The sequence below is a fragment of the Chrysochloris asiatica genome, unplaced genomic scaffold, assembly GCF_000296735.1.
Source record: "Chrysochloris asiatica unplaced genomic scaffold, ChrAsi1.0 scaffold00002, whole genome shotgun sequence".
In the NCBI taxonomy this organism is placed as follows: Eukaryota; Metazoa; Chordata; class Mammalia; order Afrosoricida; family Chrysochloridae; genus Chrysochloris; species Chrysochloris asiatica.
The window spans coordinates 11,447,471-11,475,103 of NW_006408520.1; the positions used below are offsets into that span (position 1 = coordinate 11,447,471).

General features: G+C 37.2%; 1 protein-coding gene across 1 annotated transcript in view; it reads left to right on the forward strand.

Moving 5' to 3' along the window:
- The window catches only part of DPYD (dihydropyrimidine dehydrogenase), a 1,478,957-nt gene that overhangs the window by 209,141 nt on the left and 1,242,183 nt on the right, over positions 1-27,633 (forward strand). The window contains exons 4-6 of the mRNA XM_006831042.1: positions 4,720-4,728; positions 7,125-7,137; positions 9,610-9,646. Of these exons, the coding sequence (XP_006831105.1) occupies positions 4,720-4,728; positions 7,125-7,137; positions 9,610-9,646 (59 nt within the window). The remainder of the gene's footprint in view (positions 1-4,719; positions 4,729-7,124; positions 7,138-9,609; positions 9,647-27,633) is intronic.

Below are 27,633 nucleotides of genomic sequence, written 5' to 3' on the forward strand. Positions count from 1 at the left end.
TCTTCCTTATTCACTGTCCAGCTTTCGCATCCATATGAGGTTATTGAAAATACCATGGCTTGGGTCAGGCGCACCTTAGTCCTAAAGCTGACATCTTTGCTCTTCAACACTTTAAAAAGTTCCTGTGCAGCAGATTTGCTCAATGCAATATGTTGTCTGATCTCTTGACTGTTAACTTCCGCGAATGTTGATAGTTGATCCAAGAAGAATGAAGTCCTTGACAACTTCAATCTTTTCTCCATTGATAAGAATGTTGTTGATTGGTTGAGTGGTGAGGATTTTTGTTTTCTTGACATTGAGATGCAATCCATACCTTCACTATTACAATTTAGGCCTTGAATATTTTCTTCAATTTTTTCAGCTTGAGAAATGCTGAGACTGTTCTTTTGGTTTTTTAACTTAAGGGCTTTCTACATTTAATTGTAATCCTTGACTTTGTGTCATACTGCTGAGCTTTGAAGCTTTCTGTTCATCGCTTTTACTTTTTCATGTCTTCCACTTGCTCTAGCATATCTATGCTGGAGAGCAAGTTTCAGAGTCTCTTTGAACATTGATTTTGGTCTGTTACTTTTTCCTTTTAATGCCCTTTTGCTTTCTATCTGCATGATCTTCTTGGTGTCAACCCTTAGCTCTTCTGGTCTTTGGTCATTAGTTTCTAATGCATTAAAACTGTCCTTGAGATGGTCTCTAATTTCAGGTGGGATATGGTCAAGGTCATATTGTGGCTTAGGTGGACATGTTTTAAATTTCTTCAGCATATGCCTCAATTTGCATATCAGCAATTGATGGTCTGTTCCACAGTCTTCCCCTGGTCTTGTTTTGGCTGATGAAACAGAGCTTTTCCACCATCTCTTTCCACAGATATAGTCACTACGGTTCCTATGGGTGCCATCTAGTGATGTCCATGTGTATTGCCATCTTTTATGTTCAAAATAGTTATTTGCATCGAAGAAGTCTTGGTCTTACAAAATTCTGTCGTATGATCTCCAGCATCATTTATATCACTAAGGCCATGTTTTCCAACTGCTGGTCCTTCCTTTTTGTTTCTAACCATCATATTCCAATCAACAGTAATTATCAGTGCATATTGATTGCATGTTTGATCAATTTCAGAGTGAAGAGGTTTTTCGAATCCTTCAATTTCATTATTACTGGCTTTTGTGATGCATGAATTTGAAAAATAATATCAACTGGTCTTCTTTGTAAGCATATGTATATAATCTTATCATAGACAATGTTGCATTTCAAGATAGACCTAGAAATATTCTATTTTATGACTTATGCTGCACAGTTCTTCTCAAATTTATCATGACCAGCAAAACAAACCATATGATTGCCAGATTCAAAATGCTTAATATCTGTCCATTTACACTCATGCATGCCTAGGATATAATTATGTTTGCATTCCATTTAAGTTGTGGCAACTTCCCATTTTCCTAGAGTCATACTGTGTACATTTCCTATAGCAGTTCTCCATCACATCAGCTCCTCCAGTAGTCTTTCCATCTGAGTTATTGGCAGTAACAAATGATTTGTTATTCAACCCATAAGCCATGAATATCTTTCACACCTGTATGTGTATCTCATCTGTTAGTAAGTTCCATAAAAAAAGAACTCTAATAAAAATATATCTGTAATCTGAACAATTCTCAGCTTCCCATTCGCTTCCTCTTTTTTAAAAACTACCAACTATTGGCTGCTGGTTTCCTGTCTGCACTCTTGCCCTGACATACAGTTTTCACAGTACACCTAGAAAAAACGAATTGAACATTTTTCTCCAATGGGTCTTCATTTCTCTTAGATTGAAAAAATAAATTATTTACCCTTATCTTGTTTTGCAAGATCCTTTGTGATTTTTCTTGACTTCTTCATCATCCTTGGGTTGGAACCCTTTGAGACTTGCTAAAAAAAAAAAAAAAAATCTAATTCATGAAAATAGCGATGTCTCCTTTAAACATATCAAGCTTGAACCTCTGTGTATGCCTTTCTTTCTTCATATACCCAGTTCTCCCAATGTCTTACTGGTTCTCAGTTATTACCACTCAGTTCTCAACTTCAGTGTCATCTTCTCAAAGAAGGATTAATAAGGTTCAATGAATTAAAGAGTGAATGGAAAAGCGAAAGTGATTTGTCTCAATAAATATGATTCAAAACTGGTTAAACTCAGGATTATTTGAACTCATGCTTATTTACAGACATGATTACTTTTCCTTTTAAAAAATATACAGGCCATGGATATAAATACTATGTCAGTATGCTTTACCAGTGTGTTAGGGAAAAGGTAACATGTTGAATAAATAAAACTCCATAGGTTTTTCAGTAAATGGTATGCCTATGTTTAAATTATGCATGGCCCATTTATGAGACTTATATAATGTTTTCCTTGTCATAATAAATTCTGGGTTTATTTTTCCTAATTGTTTTCTAAAGCTCCTAAGACATTGATTATATTTTCTAACTTTTAGCACTATGCCAGTGTTATTGGTAAGTGCTGTTGAGTCAGTTCTGACTCATGGTGACCCTGTATAAGGTTTACAAGGGTTAGCTGGTGAGTTTGAATCACCAACCTTGTAGTCAAAACTGACCTTGTAGTCCAGCACATTAACCTGCAGTGCTACATTAGTGTTCCCACTATGTCAGTTATTGTTAAGTGCTGTCGAGTGGATTCTGACCCATACCGACCCTGTATGGGGTTTCCTCTTTGCAGTGTGACTCATTAGCCCACTATGTGAATAAGTGCCATTATTTGTCTAGAAGAAGTCCTGGTGTGATGCTATAGGATAAAGCAATGTACAACAAGGTCATTGTGAACCACAAGGTCAGATATTCAAACTCACCAGCTGTTCTTGGAAACCCTATACAGGGGTGCTGTGAGTTGGAACTAATGTGATGGTACTTAACAGCAACAACCACATTGTGCCTAGAAAGGAGCTCTGGTGACATAGTTGTCAAGCACTTAGGGACAGACTGACAAAAGCACTTAGCTACAGACTGAAAACTGTCAGTGGTTAGAAGCCAGCTGGTGCTCCTTCAGAGAAAAATCTAGCAGCCTGCTTCCATAAAAGCGACAACCTCGGGAACCGTAGGGGACAGTTTTACTCTGTTTTATAGGGTTGCTGTGAGTTGAAATTGACTCACAGCAATGGCTTGGTTTTGGTATTTTGGCTAGGGATTAAAAGAAGTAATAGTAGTCATTTTATTTAGAGATCTTCCATAACGTCTACTTTTAGTAGGAATGAGCGTTTGTCATTGGACCACAGAGGTAATATTTTTAGTCGGTATCTGTGCTATGTTTACAAACCAATTATCTTGCCAGTATCTTCCTCTATCTTTCAGGAGAGTTTAGAGTAATCCTTTTTTTCTTCTTCTTTTAGATGTGGAAGAAAAATGATTTACAATAAGGTTAAATTACTTACTAGTATTATATTTGTCATTGTCATATTTTTCTATCATATTTCATTGCTTCCTTCATCCCCTTAGATGTTGTTTATAATTTCATATTCTGTGAAGGAATATTTCCTGAGACATTTCTCACCCAGAGGTAGGTATTGGGTTGAAATTTAAACAGTGTGGATGAAAAAACTGCTTGGAGGAATCATCCTTTTCATCTCTTGATACTGAATAAAGAGTAAGAATTTGTTTTATTGGAAAAATTGCTAGTTTTGATGCAGAGTAATAAATCTTTGCATCTGAATGAAGTCTATCACATTATTTAGAAATTATTGGGTAGCCTGTTTGAACAAGTCATTATTACTAATTGCAATTTGAGAATTGTTGCTTGGCTTAAATCATTCCACTAAAATGGTGATCTGTTGTTATTTGATACTTACACAAATATTTTTCCTGCAATTCACATTTATTCAGAATCATTCTGCTCAACTGAAAACTTAAGGGAATTGCTCTTCAGGTGTTTTGAGGGGGAAAAAACAAATATTTCTGTCACATATATTTCTAGAGATGCTTTAATCATTACTAATAAATGCTATTTACAATGTATAACTGTACTAGCAAACTAAACAATTTCTAGACATATCTCACTTGTTACATGTTCGTATTTATTAATGCTGCCTGCAGCTTGTTTATAACAACAGCTATATTTAAAATGTGATGCTATCAAGCACAGAAAATATAAAATTTTGTTTTAAGGAATGTATTCATGGTTCTGATCCATAGCAACCCTGTATAAGTTTTCCAAGGAGAAACTGGTGGATTTTAATTGTCTACCTTGCAGTTCAAACCAACCTTGCAAACTAGTGCATTATCCTGCAGCAATACACCAGGACTTAGATATCAAGAAGAAGTTTATTTAAACAAAGAATCAATTTAGGGACATGACTACATTCCTTTAAACCAAATTTTATGTTTTACGTTCGCAGAATTCTGTAACATGGTTGACTAATTGGACTTGAGAAAATAGTTTTTTTGTTTTTTTTTTTCAATTATGTTGCCAAGAGTTATAAATGAACTTTGGAAAAAAAATCAGTTTGGAAATATAAATATATACACACAAAGTACCATGCACACACACAAATATATACACAATGTTTCCTTATTGCATAAATTAAACGAATATCTTCGAATCTCTATGTTATTTGAGTTTTATCTCTAGTGGTTATAATTATCATACATTACTAACAACAAAATGAGACAAATTTTTTTGCTATTGATTATTTAAGGCAATTCAATTATGGGGTCAGTTAAATAACAAACAAAAGATAGGGTTCTGAAGTGAAACATTGAATAGGCCTTTATCTCTGCTTTCAAATTTAATTGCCTCAGTGCTTTTTCCAGTGAAAAAAGTCTTTTTGAAAACATTCAGATGGAACTATGGATCTGGTGGTGCTGTGTGTTAAGCATTAGGCTGCTAATGGCAAGTTTGGTGTATCAAACCCACCATCTCCTCAGGAGAAATATAATGCTGTTTGCTCTAATAAAAATGTATAGTTTTAGATGCCCTAATGAACAGTTCTACTCTTTCCGCTTTATGGCAGTCGGTTTGGGTGTGCACAAATGTTTGTAAGTGATCCGTTTGAATTTATTAATTTAAAAATCATTAGAGAAGATTCAAAATTAAAGTAGTGCCTGAGATATAGCCTCAGAGAGTTTGAGCTAAGAGTGATAAAGGAAACGAGTGTAAATTGCTGCAATATGATGAACTTGACGTATACCTATGGACATTGTTGCTGTTGTTGTTAAATACCATGGAGTCAGTTCCAACTCACAGTGACCCTGCCCAGGGTTTCCAAGGCTGTAAAACTTTACGGGAGCAGAATGCCTCATCTTTTTCCCGTGGAACTGCTGGTAGTTTCGAACTGCCAACCTTGAGGGTAGCAGCCTGATTCCTAACCACTATGCTACCAGAGCTCCTTAGTACTTGAAAATACCAACTGAGAGGGAAGGAACCTGCACACCATATATCAATCCTATCCTCTCTGTATACAAGGTCGACTGGGACAGGCAACTTAGACATTGGCTACCTAAGATGACGGAGGCGATAAAGGAATGAAATGACTGGCTTATAAGTTTTGAAGAGGGAGTTTAGTTTAAGAGTGTGTGGGGAAGATAGAGTCCCACTGAATAGTTTTCATCTTGTCTAGATGGGTCTGGTGAAAGGAGATGGGGATAAGATTTTTATGATTCAATAGCGAGTAATTGTTATCATGAGTAAATTGCAATTGTCACAACTGTAAAGGTAGAAGTTTTGTAACAAAAAGGGGGGAGTAGTTAATCTAACATTCCAGAAACAGTGGGCCCTAGACCATCAAGGTAGAAGAACACAAGTGGAGTGTGGGACCCTATCCAGAGAAGCAGCAACACCAGAGATGGAGGCAAAAATGAGGAATGGAGAGAGGGGATAGCTGAGGACTCTGGACTCCTGGAAAGAAAAGGATTGGGTGTTGGCAACCAGAAAGCAGATTTTCAGATTGAGCACTTTTGTTGTTTAAATGATTATATATTATATTCCTGAGTGAGATTATATATCACCCCCCCCCAAAAAAAAAAGGATAAAACAGAGGGAAAGGAAGCACATACTGTTGAATGCTGATGCACAGAGGAGATTGTAATCATTGCAATCAAATGATTGTGTAAAGCCAATATTCTCCCATTAAACTATCACTCAGTTCATAAAAAAAAAAAAAAAAGAATAAAAAATTTGTTTGAGGAGCAGCAGGCAAACTTGAAAACATAAATAATAGACTCAGATATGGGGCAATTGAAAAGGAAACCAATAAGGTAAAGTCAAAGAGCAATGATTCATTTGTTTTGGTTTGTAAATTAATCTGTTGCGAGTAATTTTTTTTTCTTCATTAATTTTCTTCAACTATTAGTATCTGTTTTTTTATTGTAGTTTTCATTTAAATTTTAAGCCAGTGAGATGACTTGAGAAAAAAAAAATTGTCCTTAGAATATAGAGGTTTTTAGTAAAGATGTAATTCTTATTCTTGTTGATGTTTGTGAACACAAATGGCTTTTGTATCTAAGAGTGAGTCCAATATGACAGGTATAGTATAGTATAAAATCATTAAAAATGCAGTGGCATTGGAATTTTGTTGATACAACATTTATGCATCCATCATTCTTTCAAATATTTGTGAGTTTTTATACACACGGGGGCTTCAAAAGTTTGTGAACAAAAATCCATTATCTTTTCATTCAATCTTACATGAATTTTTAGAATCCACTTCATTGGCAAATCTGCTGCAAAAGACCTCTTTAAAGTGTTCAAGAGCAAATATATCAGTTTGAGGACTAAGGTGTGCATGACCCAAGCCCTGGGGTATTTTCAGTTGTTTCATATGCATGTGAAAGTTAGACAATGTATATGGAATACTGTAAAATAATTGATGCATTTGAATTATGGTGTTAAGGAAGAATTTGGAAGTACCATGTATTGCTAGAGAACAAACAAATCTGTGTTGAAAGAAATTCATCCTGAATGCTCCTTAGAATCCAGGATGGTGTAACTTCGTGTCTAATGCTTTGGATGTGTTATCAGTAGGGACCAATCACTGGAGAAAGCCATCATTTTTGTAAATTGGAATTTCAGCAAAAAAGAGGAAGACCTATAACGAGATGAATTGATACAGTAGCAGCAGCAGCAATGGGGCGTAATTTAACAACAGATGTGAGGATGCTGCAGGACCAGATAGTTTGGGTTCTGTTGTGTATAGGGTCTCTAAGAGTTGACACCTAACAACAACAATATATGCCAAGCACAACCATGATTAGGTATACAATAACTGTCTTCAGTTCCTTTGAATTTCCCTCTTGTAGTGATTCTTGTCCACCACTTGTCTGTCAGTTTGTTGTACTGTGGTGGCTTGTGAGTTGCTGTGATTCTGGAAGCTATGCCACCGGTATTTTAAATACCAGCAATGTCACCCATGGTGGACAGGTTTTGAATGAGCTTCCAGACAAAGACAGACTAGGAAGGAGTGGCGAACTACTTCCGAATATTTAGTCACTGAAATCCTTATGAATAGCAGAGAAACACTCAGATTTAGTGCCAGAAAATGAGCCCCTTAGATTGGAAGGCACTCAAAATGTGACTGGGGAAGAGCTGCCTCCTCTAAGTACAGTTGACCGTGAGTGAGATGGATTGCCAAAATGGCAGAATCAATAGGTTCAAGCGTGGCAACAATTGTGAGATTAGCCCACGAAGAGGCAGTGTTTGGTTCTGTTGTGCATAGGGTTACTATAAGTCGGTATCTACTCAATGGTACTTTAAAACAACAACAACAACAGCAACCTGATTTAGCCACCTATAACCATAATACCTAAGTTGCTAAATTTCTTGATATAATATGTACTACATCCTGCCTTGCACAATCCTTGTGATATGCTGAAGGATAATGTATTAGATCGCAAGGTTAGTTTGAACCTCAAAGTGGGCATTTGAAACCTATCAGGCACTCCTCGGAAACCCTATACAGGGTTGGTTCAAGTTGGAACTAACTCAGTGTTGCTTAACAACAACCACCACCTTGGGGAGGGTAGCAATTCCATACAATAAGCAAAAGAGTGTTAACCACAAGGTTTTCAAGCTCGCCAGCCACTCCATGGGAGAAAGATGAGGTGTTTGGCTTCCAAAGAGATTTAAAACCTCAGAAACCTTATACTACGAGTCAGACATGATGCCACAGCACATAACAACAAACAACAATACTGTATCTTAGGAGTCCTGTGTTGTGCTGTAGGATAAGTACTGGATTACTAATTACAAGGTCAGTGGTTCAAGCCCACCAGATGCTTTTAGGAGACCCTAAACAGGATCGCTGTGAGTTGGAACTAACTTGGCAATACTTAACAACAACCTTAGCCACCATTGTCGTTGTTGTCAAGTACCAGTTGAGTTGGTTCTGACTCATTTCAACCCCTGTGTAGGGTTTCTGAGGAGCAGCTGGTAGTTTGATCTCTAGTTCACACTCCAGTGCTGATCTTACAGCGCCACACCAGGAGACCTCCTCATTATACATAACTCACCTTATAGTTTAATAGAGGTTGGCCTAGCCAAAAAATCTTGGGTTGCCCTTACTTTTTCTTTATCTCCTCACAAAATGCATTCGTTTAATATTGTTGGCCTTCCTTTCAAATACAGTAAAACCTGTGAAATACAGAACCTATATAAGGTGGAAACCTGTCTGAGAAGGAATTATTTGAATTTGCATTGTCTGATAGATTCCTCCCTTACGTAGGTTTCAGCTTTATAGAACTTATAAAGTTTTAGTGTATTCTTCACTAATATAAGTCATTAAGAGTACACCCTATCAAAGGCAGAAGACTTGGGAAATGCAGAAAAAACAAGGCAGTCCCCTTGAGTTCTGGCTCTCCTAGGTTTCGCTGTATTTATATCCAGAATGTTCAAAGCTTCAAAATCTTTGCCATTACCATCTTGGTTCAAGTCACCATCATTGCCATCTGTCTTATTACAATGTTCTGTAACAGTAACCTTGAATTTTGTGTACACATTTGTTCATTGGTATGGAGCTTGAAAATTGTCCCATTTCCTATGGTGAACTCACACCAATTGAATAAGAGTATGTGTGTGTTTGTGTGTGTGTGCATGTACCTATGCATGCATTCACGTTGGGAGGGGTTGAGGAGAGCTGCCATCATATTTTTCAAGAATGATTTCAGAATGCAGTAGACATTTAGGATCACTCTTCTAACTGGTCTCTATAAAGTCTGTTCTACACATTCCATCCTTAGCAGTTTTGTTAATATGGTTGGATCATGTTTCTTCTCTGCTTAAACATTAATCAATGACTTACCATCCCACAAGAGAAAGTTTCTAAAATGTTCTACATGATCTGACTGCCCTCAAATATCTTCCTGAGTTTATATTTTACTACTCAATTTATCTCTTGCTTGTTTTCAGCTACACAGGTCTGAGAAGAAATCAAAAAGGAAACTAAAAAATATTTTGAGCTAAATATTAATGAAAAAAAACAAACAACCCAACATTTTCAGATATAACTAAAGCATCATTTATAGGAAAGTTTATACTTTAAATGAATGCTTATGTAAAAATATAATGAAAATACAATTATTTTCAATGATAAAAAGATAACAAATATCCAATTTAAAAGTGATCATATAGTTAAATAGATGTGTCAGAAAACATGTTGTACACATATCCAAATAGGTACACAAAAATGTACTCAACTATACTAATCATCAGAGATACAAATTTAAACAACAAACATACTATATCCACTTGAATAGTTAATATTAAGCAGACTGACAAAAAGAATAGGGGGAATTGGGTGTGGAACTACTACAATTCTAATATTGTTGAACCTTTTCTGTATTGTTATTTACTTCTAATTAAATTCCATTATGGTAGTGACATAGAATCTCTAAAGTTTTAATATTTTGGAACTTGAGTTTTGTACTTAGCATATGATCTGTTCTTGATGACTGTTACATGTGCAATAAGAATGTTTATTCTTGTTTTGAAGTTGATAATTAAACCAAGTTTGTTGATAGTGTCTTGATCTTCAATATAGACAAGACATGTATATATCTTTTCATTTATTCTGAGAGTATGTTGTTTAAATATGTGACTGTAACTTGGGATTTGTCAATAATCTCTTGTCAGTTCTGACATTTTTTGCTTTATGTCCTTTGAATCTCTGTTCTATGTAATACATATATCTGTTGCAAGGTTGGCAGCTCTAACTCAACTGCCCATCCTCAGAAACCCTATACAGGGTTGCTATGAATCAGAACCAACTTGATGGCACTTAGCAACAATAAAAATCATATTAAGAAACTTGTGAAAGTATAGGTCCATTGGCAACCACCTACCTGGCCTTATGTAACTGTTTCTTTATAGGTTTTCTCTGAATATCACCATACCTTAAATTTTGGTTTCAAACAGTTATTATCTCTTAATGACTTAATGAGAAAATAATATTTTATCATTACCCAGATGTATACCACATCTGATGATCTTCATTAAACCTTTGTAGATCTGAGTTTCTAGTATTATTTCACTCTGCTGAAGAATTGTTTTAGCAGAAAGAAGGTAAAGGTCAAAATGGATGTCAGTAGAGACTCTGAAACTTGCTCTCCAACATAGAGATGCTAAAGCAAATGGAAGAATTGAAGAGGTCCAAGAGCTGAACAGAAAATTTTAAATATCAGCTCGAGAAGATAAAACCAAATACTATAATAAAATATGCAAATATTTGGAGTTAGAAAACCAAAAAGGAAGAAAACCGTCAGCATTTCTCAAGCTGGGAGAACTGAAGAAAAAATTCAAGCCTCGACTTTCGTTATTGAAAGATTCTCAGGGCAAATGATTGAATGATTCAGAATACATCAAGAAAAGATGGAAGGAATACACAGAGTCATTGTACCAAAAGGAAATGGTTAATGTTCAACCATTTCAAGAGGTACCATATGAACAGGAGCCAATGATACACAGGGAGGAAGTCCAAAGTGCATTGAAGGAATTGGCAAAGAACAAGGCACCAGGAATTGATGGAATAAAAATTGAAATCTTTCAAGAAAGTGAGGCAGCACAAGAGGCACTCACTCATCACTGCCAAGAAATTTGGAAGACAACTATCTGGCCGACTGATTGGAAGAGATCCATCTTTGTGCCCATTCCAAAGAGAGGTGACCCAACGGAATGCGGAAATCATCGGACAATCTCTTTGATATCTCAAGCGAGTAAAGTTTTGCTAAAGGTAATACAGAAACGGTTACAATCATACATCGACAGAGAACTTCCAGAGGTTCAAGCTGGATTCAGAAGAGGCCGTGGAGTGAGAGATATCATTGCAGATATCCGATGGATCTTGGCTGAAAGCAGAGAATACCAGAAGGATGTTTACCTGTGCTTTATTTACTACGCAAAGGCTTTCGATTGTGTGGCTCATGACAAGCTATGGACAACATTGAGAAGTATGAGTATTGCAGAACACTTAATTGTACTTCTGAGAAATCTGTACCTGGACCAAGAAGCAGTTGTTAGAGCATGGGACCACTGAATGTTTTAAAATTGGGAAAGGTGAGCAACAAGGTTGTGTTCTTTCACCATCCTTATTCAACCTGTATGCTGAGCAAATAATATGAGACTCTGGGTTTTATGAAGAAAAACGTGGCGTCAGTATTGGAAAAAGACTCATTAACAACCTGCGATATGCAGGTGATACAACCTTGCTTGCTGAAAGTGAAGAGGACTTGAAACATTTACTGATGAAGATCAAAGAGCACAGCCTTCGATGTGGATTGCATCTCAATGTCAAGAAAACAAAAATCCTCACCACTGGACCAATAAACAACATTCTTATCAATGGAGAAAAGATTGAAGTTGTCAAGGACTTCATTCTTCTTGGATCAACTATCAACACTCATGGAAGCAGCAGTCAAGAGATCAGACAACGTATCACATTGGGCAAATCTGCTGCACAGAAACTTTTTAAAATGTTGAAGAACAAGGATGTCAGCTTGAGGACTAAGGTGTGCCTGACCCAAGCCATGGTATTTTCAATAACCTCATATGGATGCGAACCCTGGACAGTGAATAAGGAAGATTGTAGAAGAATTGATGCCTTTGAATTGTGGTGTTGGAGGAGAATACTAAAAGTGCCATGGACTGCCAACATAACCAATAGATCTGTTTTCGAAGAAGTTCAGCCAGAGTGCCCCTTTGAGGCCAAGATGGCTAAACTTCGTCTCTCATACTGTGGACATAATGTCAGGAGGGAACAGTTGCTAGAGAAGGATGTCATGCTGGGTAAGACGGAGGGTCAGAGAAAAATAGGAAGACCCCTAACGAGATGGATTAGCCAGGAGGCATCATTGATGATGTCAAGAGTGGCAGCAGTAGTGAGGTTGGCCCAGGATTGGACATTGTTTCGTTCTGCTGTGTATGGGGTCGCTATGAGTCGGTTCTGACTTGATGGCACCTGACAACAACAACATAGTGTAGAGGTTGGCCTAGGATCAGGCATTGTTTCGTTCTGCTGTGCATGGGGTCTCTATGAGTTGGTTCTGACTCAATGGTACCTGACAACAACAACATAGTGTAGAGGTTGGCCTAGGAGGGTTGTTGTAAGTCGGTACCAACTTAATGGCACCTGGCAACAACATACTACAGGTAAAACCCTGTTTTCATTGACCTGAATATGTGTTCATTACTTTTTTATATCTGAAGACTATTTTTACTGGATTTAGAAACCTAGCTGAACAGGTATATATATTTTATACTTTTAGTATTATAAAGTTATTTGATTTTCTGGTACTTTTCCTTGTTTCAGATTACAATGCAGGATCAGAAAATGCTCAGGGCACAGTTCTGCTAGTCAAGACAGTCTTTCCTCAGCCATGACCACAGTTTAACTCTCCGTACAAGCTCTTTTATGGCTGCTGATAAATGCCCACAGCACACGCCACTCTACCTAAGCCTCAACCTGAAGGCACTTGTTCTAGATCTGTGGGTCAGCAAACCTGGCTCCCCGATTTAAGTTCCTGGAGGCAACCTACTCTGCCATTAAGCCTCCTGCCCAGAGTCACTCAGCTTTGATTGCTCTGTGGGCTGTGAAGCCTGCCACTCTGGCTCATGGTTTTGTTGTTACGGTTCCTCTACTACACCTCTAGTGCTACACTGTCCTTGGGTTATTTAAGGATGGTCAATGTGCAAGGATCTGTGGGTGTAACAGATGAATTCCACTTGTGGATGGTAATGAGATTTCTCACTCCTGCTTATGAGATAACTCATTTTATAGACTTTATAATTACAGATTTTTACAATTACAGTTAATGCTGCTAATTACTCACAACTGAATCATAGAATCCTATTAGCATCTTCTTCCACCTTTTCTTACCCATGCCCAGCAGAGCAAAAGTTTTGTTTGGTGGGAATTACAGAGTATGGCTAGGGGAGACATTCAATAATTCACTACACTGTTAAGTATCAAATTAATGTTTTTTTTAATCTCAAAGTCAAAGTAGATACTTAAGTTATACCATATGTAAATAAAACAATTCACTACATTGACAAAAATCAGTTATTAATTGGTCAAATTAAACAGAACAATTAAGGATAATTTGATCCTATGAACTTACTTCAATGCTACAAAGTATAAATTTACAAATTTGAAGAAACAGATTAAATTGTGCTTTTTTATATGACTATTTAAGCATTTGCCTTTACTAGATGTATGCTTTTATAGCTAGAATATGCAACTTGTTATCTTCTAATTTTTAAAAATCCTTTCTTTTTTTCTAAGTAGAGAGTTCTGTATTGAGTATGCAACACCTGGCTGAACACAATCAAATGACTTTAACTTTGGTATAGCAAGATAAATGTCAATGAGAATCTATAGGGATAAATAATATAAAAAACACATTGAAGGATGTGTCTAATTAAAGATTTATGGAATAGATGCATTCATTTATTGTCCATAATGATTTTGTATACCATCTAAAAGTCTTTGGAAGAGCATACAAGTGGTGAATTTTAGAACAGGTTTAGGACATAATATCACAGTTGCATGATTATGTTTAATTTCTTTCTAGTTTTTGTTACTTTTATATTCACAAGTGTTTCTATTCTTAAATAAATTGTATACATGTGTTTATGTAGAAGAGAATCTTTTCGTATTTTTATAGTCCAATCCTCAGTAAATACTCATAGTATGTAAAGAACAGGTGTTATTTATATTAAACTCCAAATTGAATGTTATGTCCCATTATATACACTCTTGATTTTTCTTGTTGATATATGAATTTTGGTTATTAAAAATATCACTTAACATATTAACTCATTTTGCTTTCCTACATAGACTATGATTAAGATTTTTCTTTTAAGTACAACAAATGAAATGCCTTTGCTAGTCATATGAATTGTTCATGAAGTTTTGCTCCAGGTTAGAAACCATCTAAATGGATTTTATTGCTTCATTGCCAAAATAAATTCATTAGGATAATTTGATCTTAAAGATGGTCTTAACATGTGGGATTCAGATTAAGACCGATTGGAATTTCTAAGTATTTGCAAATGGTCACATTTAATCCTTCTATGAACGTATTAGAGTTTTTAGAAATAGTCTTTATTTTGACAAATGTATCCAAGGAACACACCTACTCCTCACTTAACAACACCATGAGGTTCCAAAGACTAGTTCACTATACAGAAAAAAGTGTTATGTGAGAAGGAGAAGGACTTAGAGGCTGCCCTAGAGCCTGGACTTCTGGAATTGCTGAGCCTCTAGGTCTGTACCCCAAAATCTAGATGTCAGGGACGTTGCTCAAGTAGATTTTGCATCTGACATCTGGACTAGTGGTACAGTGGTGGCTCTACAGCTCAGGCAATCAGTGGGCCTGGAGGTCAAGATGGTCCATCCCTAGCTGTCCCCATCACAGACTTAGCTGCCTGCTGCTGCCCTGCAGGCCAAGGAGGACCCCATGGAAACAAATGATGTTCTGCTGGTCTTGGGCTTGTGAGGGCGCCCTTCCAAGAAGGACCTGTGAGTAGCTACTAGTGCTTAAGAGGAGGTGGGTCTGCTCCCCTTTATTCAAGTGCCTTGGAAGGACCAAGTCTTGTAGTAGAAATGATACTGGGAGTAACTCGGGGGCCTGGGGGCTGAAGGAAAAGCTGGCAGCTGCCTCCTTTTATATGATCCAGACTGTTGAGTTCCTCTTCCTCCATGTGTTGGAGCTGGTACCAACAAGAAGCTTTCTGGAGTGCTGCAAGTGAGATACAAATGGGTGTCTCTGAGCACCAAGAGCTAAATACAGGGAGGACAGCCAAGTTAATGTGCAAAATAGTTGGATAGTAGAATTTTTACTATTGTTGTTATGAAGAATCCGATAACAAGATAGTTGAAAAGTGAGAAGTGGATGTATAAGCTTCAAGAAATATGAATGAGAAGTGTAGTCTAAAGAAATAAATACCAGGTTTTCTTATTACATAAAGAGACTTTGCTTTTCAGCCACATTTAAATTATTAAATTGCATTTAATCATTCAAAGAGTAGGGGTTGCAATATGAGGAGGCTTCGAAAAGTCCATGGAAAAGATGGAATTAAAAGATAATGGAATTTTTACATGAACAGTTTGAAGCCTTTTCATATGTTTAAATAGTAAGATATATTCATTTTATGTGAAATATACAAATACATGTAAAATACATAAATTAATAAATGTGGAAAAACCATTATTCAAAATGTTTATCATACCTCTTTTGTGTTCTCTTATTATTTAAAAATTTGATAGGAATGTGCTTGCCCACATTTTTTGTTGTCAGTGTATATACATTCGTTCACATTATTATTAATAAGCAATTATCATTAAAGGAACTTTTAAAACTCCTTTTTGGTAAGTTTCTTTTAAATTTTTTTTCTGTCATACTCTTTTTAACCTTGATATAAAATAGTAATTCTGAAACTCTTACATTGTGTATAAAGGAAGAGCATGAAAAAATATTATTATAGTAACTCGGTGATATATTGTAAGGAAGCGTATTTCCTGTAGGGTAGTCCAATTACAAAATAGTAAAACAGGAACAAAACACTATAAAGTGTTTTTTTCTATTTGTTTCAGTAAGTTTAGCACAGCAGGAATGTGGTATTCTTCCTGGCTGGTGCGTCAAATCTGCAGTTTGAAACGTAACTGCAAATGGGACTTACACTAAAAACATCATATATAAGCTAATAACCTTAGTCATATAAATGAGATAATTATACAGCATTTAATATATTTAATTTGCTTTTATTGTAATAATTTCATACCTTTAGATTGCAAAGATGTCTTAATTTAAAAAGTTTAATAAACTTGTATGTTGGAGATATGTAAGGTGTAAACTTTGAATCATTTAAATTCATATTTTTTTCTGTATCAATTTTTTTGGCAGTTGTCTGTTTACTTGAATATTCTTTTAAGTCAGTTCAGTTACTTTGAGGAAGGAGTATTATTTTTGTTGCGATTTAAAAATGAAAGAAAAAAAATCAACAAACAAAATATTGATATAGGATATAATAGAACTTTTGAAAAATAGCCTAAAATTATTTCAGGGCCACATATTGACATTAGGAGTAAAAAAAAAAAAAAATACATTATGTGGATTTGTGAAAATTTGAAACATATAATTTTGGAAATGAACCTTGTACTACCTGTTGTTTTGTGTTGCCTACTTCATAAGTTTACCAGTCATCTGACAGTTTCTCATACTGTGGTGCCTTGTGTGCTGTGGTGATACTAGAAATTATGCCCCTAGTATTTTACATACCCATGGTTGACAGCAAGGCTTGCAGACTAAGACAGAGTAGAAAGAAGGAGAGATGGACTATTTCTGAAGAATTAGCCACTGAAAACCATACCAGTATCAAAGGAACATTATTTAATAGAGTGCCAGAAAATTAGCCCTTAAGGTTGAAGGCACTCAAAAAAGTTGCTTCCTTAAAGTAGAGTTGACCATAATGATGTGAATAAAGCTTTTGGAACCTTCATTTGTTGATGGGAATTCAAAATGAGAAGAAACAGCTGTAAACATCTATTAATAATCAGAATGTAGAAGGTACAAAGTATGACTCTACAAAAATGGAAAGTTGTCAAAAATGAAATGAAAGGCATAAAGATTGATATCATCAGACATTAATGAGCTAAAATGGGGCTAGTACTGGCACTTTTGAGTTTAAAAATCACATGGTTTTCTATTACGGGTAAGACAAGTTGAAGGGGAATGGTGTTCATTGTCAAAAAGAGCATTTCAAGACCTATCTTGAAATATATCGTAATATTTGACAGGATAATATCCATATGCATACTAGGAAGATCAGTTAATACAACCATTATTCCAATTCACCAACCAACCACTAAAGCCACTAACAGTGAAATGAAAGATTTCTACCTATTCTTTCAGAGTCCTAGTGTGGCAGTGCAGGATAATGCACTGGATCGCAAGCTCAGTTTGAACTGCAAGGTCGGTGGTTCAAATCTGCTAGCTGATTCTCAAAAACTCTATACAGGATTTTTGTAAATCGTAGCATACTCAACAGCACAAAAAACAACAAAAACAAACAACTACTTCAATTTGACATTGATTAAACATGCTGTCAAGATTTAGTGGTAGTTAATGGTGACTGAAATTTGAAAGTTGGAAAACAAGAGGAAGGAGCAGTAGTTGGAAAATATGGCCTTGGTGATAGAAATGATGCTGAAGATTGCATGATAGTATTTTGCTAGTCCAATGACTTATTCATTGCAAATACCTTTTTTTAAAACAACATAAAACTTGCACTGCACCATATGGGGCACACAGGAATCAAATTGACTACATCTGTGGGAAGACACATTGGAGAAACTCTATATCATGCAGGAGGGAATGTATGGCCCATGGGCCATATAAAGCCTTTGGAATCATTTGGTCTGGCCCTGCCAAGACAGCTTCAGTTTCAGCCATCACATTTGTTGTTTTTGTTGTTGTTAAGTGCCGTCAGCCAATTCTTACCCATAGCAGCCCTGTAGAGGGTTTGACTTTGTGGTTGAAACTGGCCTTGCAGTCGAGTGCTTATCCGACTGACTTTGCGGTCTAGTGCATTAACCCATCACCATTACATTGTTAAGTGCCGGTGAGTCAATTCTGACCCTGAATAGGGTTTCCAAGGAGCAGCTGGTGCACTTGAACCACCGACCTTGCAGTTCAAATGACTTTTCAGTCTGATGCATTAACCCACAGCACCACACTATCACATTAGGGTGAGTTAATTGTTTGACCAAAGACTAGGGTGAGTTAATTGTTTGACCAAAGACAGCAGGCTGATTTTTAAGTTGATAATTTTGTGTGGCCCGGGAATGATGTTATAAATTTTGGCAGATAAAAGGTTCCCCACCTAGTTTGGTGCTGTGGATTAATGCGCTGGATTGTAAAGTCTGTTTGAATCACAAGGTCGGTGGTTCAAGTTTACCAGCTGCTCTTTGGAAACCCTACAGAGGGTCACTATGGGTTGGAACTGACTCGAAGGCACTTAACAACAACATCAGCAACCCCTTCTCTATACCATCAATCAAAACAAGAGCAGGGGCAGACTGTGGAACAGAACATCAATTGTTCATATGCAAGTTCAGGCTGAAGTTGAAGAAAATGAAAACATGTCCATGATGGCCAAAATGTTACCATAAATATATCCCATTATAATTTAGACTCCACCTCAAGAATAGAGTTGATGCATTGGACACTAATGAACAGAAACGAGAATGGGTTGTGGAATGTCATCAAAAACATCATCAATGAAGAAAGCAGAAGGTCATTGAAAACACAAAAAATAAAGACAAGATAAAAATGGATGTCAGAAGAGACTCTGAAACTTGATCTTGAGTGTAGAGAAGCTAAAGCAACTGGAATAAATGAGGATGTTAAAGAGCTAAACAGAAAATTTCAAAGGACAGCTCAAGAAGACAAAGTCAAATATTATAGTGAAATGTGCAAAGACTTAGAACTAACAAACCAAAAGGGAGGAATATGCTCTGCATTTCTCAAGCTGAAAGAAGTGAAGAAAAATTCAAACTCTAGCTTGCAGTATTGAAGGATGTTATGGGCAAAATATTGAATGATACAGGAAGCATCAAAAGAAGGGAGGTATATATAGAGTCACTGAACCTAAAATAGTTGGTTGAGGGTCAACCAATTGTTCCTTGAGGTAGCACATGATCAAGAACTTATTGTATAAGTGACCTGAGAACACTGACAGCACCAGGAGCCTCCTCAACAAGCTCAAGAGTGAGATGACCCCAGAGGAGCTGCAGAAGTGGGAGGAGGAGGAGTTTAATATGGGATCCCTCTCAGTGCTCACACAGTTGGTCAAGAACAACACCCACATGTTCATCAACTGTCATAACAACAAGAAGATGCTGGGCCATGTTAAGGCTTTCGATAAGCACTGCAACATGGTGCTGGAGAAGGTGAAAGAGATGTGGAGCAAAGTCCCCAAAAATGGCAAGGGCAAGAAGAAGTCCAAGCCCGTCAACAAGGACCGCTACATCTCCAAGATGTTCCTACGTGGGGACTCTGTCATCGTGGCCCTGTGGAACACACTCATCGCCGGCAAGTAGGGGCCCAAAATCACCTCCTGCCAACCAGTGAAGACCTGCCCTGTGTTTGAAATAATAAAGTCCCCGTGTTTTTTAACTTAAAAAATTAAATAAATAACTGATTGTACAGAAGGAAGAAGTCCAAACAACAGTGAAGGCATTGGCAAAAAAAAAATAAGGCTATCGGAATTGATGGAATACAAATAAAAATTTTTCAACAAAGTGATGTGTCCCTAGAGGTACTCACTCATCTATGCCAAGAAATTTGGAGGGCAGCTACCTGGATAACTGATTTGAAGAGATCCATATTTGTGCCCATTCCAGTGAAAGGTGACCCAATAAAATGTAGACATCCTTGAACAATATATCATTAATATCATATGTGAGTAAAACTTTGCTGAAGTTAATTAAACAGTGGCTACAAAAGTACACTGTCAGCGTGCTACAAGAAATTAAAAAAAGGATGTGGAATGAAGGACATCATTGCTGACCTCAGATCAATGATGGCTGAAATGCCATTCAATAATGGAAAGTTGTTTATTTGTGCTCTGTTTATTATGCAAAGGCACTCAACTGTATGGATTGTAACAAACTAAGGGTAGCATTGCTTTTTGCTATTAAGTGCCGTCAAGTTGGTTCCAATGCATAGCGGCCCTATATATGGTTCCCTAGGAGTGGCTGGTGAGTTTGAACTATGACCTTATGGTTCAAACCGATCTTGTGGTCCAGTGCTTAACCTGCAGTGCCACTAGGAATGGGTATTCCAGAACACTTAATTGTGCTCAGTGGGAACCTGTAGAAAGGCATTGAAGCAGTTGTTTTAACAGAACAAGGTAATACTGAATGGTTTTAAAATAAGGAAGGGTATGTGCCAGGGTTGTATCCTTTCACTATTCTTACTTAATCTGTATGTTGAGGAAATAATCTGAGAAGCTGGACTGTATGAAGAGAAACTTGTGTCTTATACTTGGCATGTGTCCTGGATAAGAACATCAAACTTGGTAAAGTGGAAAGTCGGCGAAAAAGAGGAAGATCCCTAAACAGATGGAGTAACACAATGGCAGTAACAAATGGACTCAAACATAACATCAATAGTGAGGATGGCACAGAACTGGGCACTGTTTTGGTTTTTTTGTGTGCAGTTTCTTTTAGTCAGAACTGACTTGATGGCACCAGACAAAAACAGCAGTTTCAAAAGAGTGTCAAGGGTATTTAGTATGTGAAGAAAGGACAATAAAAGTGAGGGACAGAAAGAAAGGATTTACGCAGAACCATCTACGCAGAATCTAGGAGGGAAAGCATATGTAAGTAGTTATGTGGCTCTTTAATGGTAAGTGGTCTAGATTTCAGAATAGCCAGTTAGACCAGGAAAGAAAAGTCAGAGAGTTGGGGCACCTACACTAAAAGATCCCTAAAGTAGAAGTTTCAAACAGTGGGTTGTAAAAAGATATTGTCAGGAGTCTTGATAACTGAAATAACCTGAGGGATAGATTTCTGGGGCACTTGCCGGACAGATAGTATTTGGAATAGTATGGATTGCTTCTGATTTAGTGGATCCTTTATATTGTCGCATCAGCCTAAAATTCTGAGTAGAACACAGGTGTCCGTGCACCATGTGCGAATATCTTCAGCAGTTCCTTACTGCATAGGGAAGGAGCCCTGGTGGCACAGTGGTTAAAGTGCTGCAACGTGAAAGTTTCAAAACCACCATCTGCTCGGTGGGCGAGAGGTGTGGCAGCTTTGACAACACTATAGGCCAGTTCTACTGTGTCCTAGAGGTTCACTGTGAACCAGAATGCACTAATTGGTAGCAAGGATCGGTTGACTAGCATGGGGCATCCATTATACAATCTACAAATGTGGAGACTATAAAATGAGTTCAGACAGAAACTTTTAGTCTTGCCCTCTGACATCTTGGCAGTTCTTATTCAGGCAGAAGAAAGATTTGTCTTAATTAAGGCTTATGTTCATATGTTCATAATTAAATAGTTTTAAAAACCTCCAAGAATTCACTGAGAGCCAACTGTCAAAATTGTGCTGTATCCAACTACAAATTTATCTGGAAGGCATTTCACTGCCAAGCTTTTAGAATATTTAGTATGAACAGCATGGTTCCATGTCTTTACCTCCAGTCATACCTCAATTCACTACAATCTGGCTTCTTCGCATCTCTTTTGCATTAGGTGTAGTGCCTTTTACAATGTAAAACTAAAGTTGATATATTGACATATTTTAATTAGATTTATTTATATGTTTATCATTTGTATCCTTCCAACTTCTGAGTCCTGGTGTGGTGCTGTGGGTTAATGCACTGGACTGCAAGGTCAGTTTTAACCATAAGGTTGGCAGTTCAAACTCACCAGCCACTCGTCGGAAACACTCACAGGGTCGTTATAGATCGGAACTGACTTGATGGCACTTATCAACAACAACAACAACAACTTCTGATAACAATTAAGACATTTGTTGAGTTTTGCTTGCATAAGGTTGGCATTGATAGTCAAATAATAAATAGCTAAGTAAACAATTTAGAACAACATACCTAAAAAAGTTTTAATAAAAAGCTCTGAGAAATGGATCAATGGCTGAAAATTCAACAAGGACAAAAGAAAACACTATAAAAAAGTTTCACAGAATCAAGGGAAAAATGTAAAAGTGGGAGAGAAAAATAAAGCCTTCACATTTGCTGTTGCTGCTTCCCATGGAGAACACGAATTCCTTGTTTTCTGCCATCATTCAATTCTTTTCTCAATTGTTCTTTCATCACCGATGTATTCCGTGGATAACATGTAAAATTCCAGCCCAACTTGCATCATTAGTATTTCTTACTCCTGTTTTCTCGCTTATTTTATCTCTTGAGAAAATATGTAGAAAATAAAGCTAATAGATCTTACATTTTTATTGATAGTACATCTCTCCCAATAATCCTTTGAGGGCAAAAAGTTATCTGTGTGCTTTTATATCCCCAGCATTTAGAAATGACAGATGCTCAGTATGTATTTGTTGAGTGAGGTAATGCATTTAAAAGTTATATTCCATAGGAGCCCTGGTAAGGTAGAAGATTACCAACTAAGCTACTAACTGCAAAGTCAGCAGTTGAATATACCATTCGATCCATGGTTGATAGATGAGGCTTTCTGCTCCCATCCACATTTACAGCCTCTGAAATCCTATACAGGGTCGGTATGAGTTGGAACTGATTCAATGGCCATACCATCACCAATCCTTAGACAATATGATATGTAAGTATAAATCTAAGGAATGAAATGGACTAGAGTGTTCTGAGAATGCTGGACAAACACAGAGATATAGTTGAAGCCAGGGGAATGACAGGCCAAAGAACAGGAGAAACTTGATAAAGTACAGTATTTACCAGTTACTTAGGAAAAGAAGGGCTGGGGAGGAGGAGGGAGCACAGGCGGTAGAATGGCCAGATAGGTAGTGCAAACTATATGGTCTCCTGAGATGAAAGAAGAGTATTCTAAGGTGAAAGGAGTAACCAACCTTACTAGTGCTTCTAAAAGCTCAAATTAAAAGTGATCTGAAAGTATTCTTTTGATTCAATAGCATGGACATAATTAATAATGAAATTTCTATATTTCCATGTAGAATTAGAAACAGAAGTGAGATTGGAAAAGGCTATGAAATGAATGCATTAATTAAAGGAAGTGAAAATAATATAAAAACAAACATTTTCAATCTTTTTGGCTGATCTTAGGAGAAAGATGATGTAGGATCCAGGGAAGAATGGTACTGGAGTTATCAAAAATAACTAATGCTAAGGTCATAACCATTTTCTGATCTTAGCAATTGAATTCCTCCATTCCCCCAACACACATACACACATTTATGGAGCGCAATGGTCCAGACTTGCCTATTAATGGAAATGTCAACTACTGGGACCTACCAGCTTCTCTGCAGTAGAAAGATGTGGCAGCCTACTTCTATAAAGATTTACAACCTTGAAAATCCTATGACAATTCTACTTTGTCCTATGACTTGGAATTGACTTGAAGGTAGTGGGTTTAGTGTTAGTTTGGTCTCCTCCAGTGGAAGAATTCAACTCTGCAGGTATAAAATACTTTTGTTACACTTACTGAAGATTGTCTTTTTCATGTATCATTTTAGAAACATAAGAGTTTTGATAAGACATTGAGACCTTAGTAATTTTGTTATGGATTTTTAAGAAAATTGATTAAAGTATTCTCTATAAAAATCTATAGGAAAGGATCTTAAGGTAACAATCTCAAGAAATTGGTCAGACTGGGATAAAGACCAAAATCACAGAGTAGCAACACGTTTATTTCAGGTTATGATGAATCCCATAGTTTGTATTTCACATTTGTTATTTCAGATAACTAGTATGAATTTTCAGAAGATGATTTCTATTTTTTCTCCCAGGATGAGAACATATTCTTGTTGGTCTATCTTTGCCTCCGGCAATCACTATCATATACTCAGTGGCGTCCTTGAAAATTTGCTGATCATGTAAATCAAGACTGCATTAGATGGTGAGGTTAGGATAATCATTAATGCTTCCTGAGCAATACTAAAGTGTACTCAAATATAAAAACTTCTGGGAAAAACCCATTATACTTATTAACATCAGAAACTTCCTGGGTATCCATTATTCTCATTAACAGCAGAAACTCCTCCTATGTAATATCAACTATACTATGAAATTGAACATTTAAACTCAGCTGTTCAACCTAGCCAAAATAAACATCTTTAAATCTCAATGTTTTCTCACAATGGGTGTTTAAAGCTATGTTTTGTAGATTTGTGGCTTTCCATTGGATAGCTAATTGTCAAAAGACTTAAGTAAGTATGAGAAGGCTTCAAAAAGTTCAAGAAAATTCCATCATCTTTTTTTTTATTTTAATTTTTTATTGTGAATTGAGTGATAGTTTTCATGGGAGAACTTCAGCCTTACACTCATTCCTTTGTACTTCCTCGCATTGCAATGACTATAGTCCCCTCCACGCATCATCATTCAACAGCATTTGCTTCTCGTCCCTCTGTTTTTCTTCTTCGTCTTTTTTTTTTTTTTTTTGATGCACACTGAAACACTCAGGTATATATAACCATTCTAACAATCAAAGGGCACACCCTGCACACTTGCCCCCTGGCCGCCAGCACACAGCCCCTCTCCATCACTGAGTTTGGAGTCCCTAGCCACTCTATCTCTCCACATCTCCACATCATCATCTCTGCCTCCATCTCTTGTGTCACTGTTTCTCTGGATATGGTCCGGCACTCTGCTCTTCTCCCTTGAAGGTCCCAGGGTCCTACACTCCTGGACTGCAAGATCAAACACTCCTCTCCTGTTGTTACAAAATGCCTACCTTTAAATTTGCAGCATTCACATTCAGTTCTGATAGCAATTATTCACTGTTGAACCACAAGAGTCTAATCCCCATCTCCTTTCATCAGCCCCATCTAGAAAGGTTGGAAACCACTCAGTGGAAATTTTACCCTACCCCACACCTTCTGAAACTAGGCTCCCTCTTGAAAACTTGTAAGCCAGTCACTTCGTGCCTTTGTAGGCCACCACCCCCCACCCCGCATTTGGGTAGCCAATGTCCAAGTTGCCTATTCCTGTCAACCCTCTGTACAGAAGGGGTGGGAATGATACTTGCTGTAAAGATTTGTTCCCTCTTTTAAGCTACTACATCCACAAGTATAGATTAAGTTTATCAAAGTGTAGTGGATTAGACTTTTTCCCCCCCTCTTCTTTCTTCCTCTAGTCTAGTTCTGATCATCCAGTCATTGAAGCTAGGTCAAATGCATACTGTCTACAAGTATGGGAGTTGTTTTGCATCTCCCCTCACTTCATATCAGCTGGACACTTCATTCTCCACTCTAGTCCTCTGTGGCTATGTCCCTGTCCATGGGCTCAGGAGTCCCAAGGTCTTGGTATACGGCTGGCCAACTAGGTCTCAATCCAGGTTGACAGGAGTATATTGAACATAGTAAGACTTAGCTCACAGCTTCATTGCTGTTTTTCACACACGTTCCCTTAGCAGTATACCACCATGGTCACCAGCAAGATTACACGCCTTCTCATGTATTTCCTTTGAGCTTCAGTCTTGGAATGGGATATGCCCTGAGGGGACTTAATTGCTTGCCTTGATGGCTCCCCAGCAAACAACTTGATTGTTCTTGTAGTAGTCAATCAGACTGCCATTACTATTTGTTATAATTCTTGCTAGTGTTTCTTTCAAGAAGCATTTTTTGTTCTTCTAGCTGGTCCAGGCTACTCTGCCTGTCTTTTCAAGTGGAAATTTCCCACCTCAGAAGAATCTGGATGGGGATCAGGATTCCACCTATGGTCTTATGCAATGCAAAGGCTCCACAGGAAGCCTCTTTCATTGGGCAAGTTCTAGTTCCATTTTAGGTATTCCAATCAGTTATAGGCTGAAGATGGTCTTAAAAGCTTTCTATAGTGATGTTCTGGCTATTCTCTTCTCTCCCCATCAAGTGTCTATTTTACAATAGTAGGGAAGGGAAACCAAGATTCATAAGAAAGTCAAGCATCTTAATATAATTTTTCCTCTTTTACTCATGCCTCAATCCCTGTATCACAGAACCTTGTGGTTCCAAGTTTGAACACACATCACTATTTACCTCTGTCCCATTTAGCCCATGCACACCTGCCTAACTGCTCTCCCATCTGCCTTGTTCTTCCATTCCCTTTCCCGTCCTTGTGTACTGCCCTCCCCCCACCAACACCCATCGTGTGTCTATTCACTACCCTGTGCTTCACCTACCCCTGCATCCCCTTACCACACCTCCTACACCCCGGTAACCAATAATGATTTTTAGTGTAGGTATTTTTCTTAAGCTTGTACAATAAAGGCCCTATGCATTATTTCTCCTTGTGACTGACTGATTTCACTCAGCATCATGTCCTCAAGGTTCATCCATGTTATGCTGTGGCCAACAACTTTCTTGTTATTCTTCAAGGTAGCATAATAAGTCCATTGTGTATATATACACCAAAATATGTTTATCCATTCTTCCATTGATGAGCACTTATTCTGGGGCTGCTGTGAACATTGGTGTGCACATATCTACTTGTGTTGTTGCTCATATTTCTTCTGGATAAATTGTAAGTAGAGGGATTGCTGGATCCTTATTGAGGATTGATCCCAATCCAGTCCAGTCCCAATCTCAATCCAGATTCCAATGACATTCTTCAAAGAGATGGAAAAAACAATTACAAGCTCTATATGGATAGGAAAGAGACCCGGGATAAGCACAGCACTGCTTAAGAAGAATAAAGTTGGAAGCCTCTCACTCCCTGATTTCAAAATTTACTACATGGCTATAATGGTCAAGACAGCTTGGTATCAGTACAACGAAAGATACATAGATCAGTGGAACAGAATTGAGAATCCAGAAATTAACCAATCCACATTCAGCCAACTGATTTTTGACAAAGGACCTAAGTATATTGCATGGGGAGGAGACAGTCTCTTCAATAGATGGTGCTGGCAGAACTGGAAAGTGATATGCAAAATATTAAAACAAGACCTTTACCTCACGCCATGTACAAAAACAAACTCAGCTTGGATTAAAAACCTAAAGGTGAATCCCAGAATTATAAAGGTCATCAATGAAAAAAGAGAAACACATTTGATGGCTCTAATACAGAGAACACACAGACTACCAAAGATTGTGAAAATTACACAAAGAAAAGATGGAAAAAAATAGGTTATTGGGACATACTAAAAGTTAAAAACTTATGTGCATCGAAAGACTTCACCAAAAGAGTCAAATGGAGCTCACAGAATGGGAAAAAAAATATTTTGCAATAATGCATCAGACAGGGAACTAATTTCCATTATCTCTTAGTTTCATTTTCCCAAAAATTTTGTACAGTCCCCTTCTCTAATAGAATGTTTCTCTGTGTGTCTGGTGCCCCATTGCAGTGCAGTGAATTATTTCATATGGCTCCTCTACTCATAACTCCCAGAACACTACTTTTTTCCCTGATTGATCTGGGTGAGAGAAAGTGGGAGAAAATGCTGACAGGATCATATGATCCAGATGTGAGTGATTGTTAACAGGGTTACTTTTTTTTTTT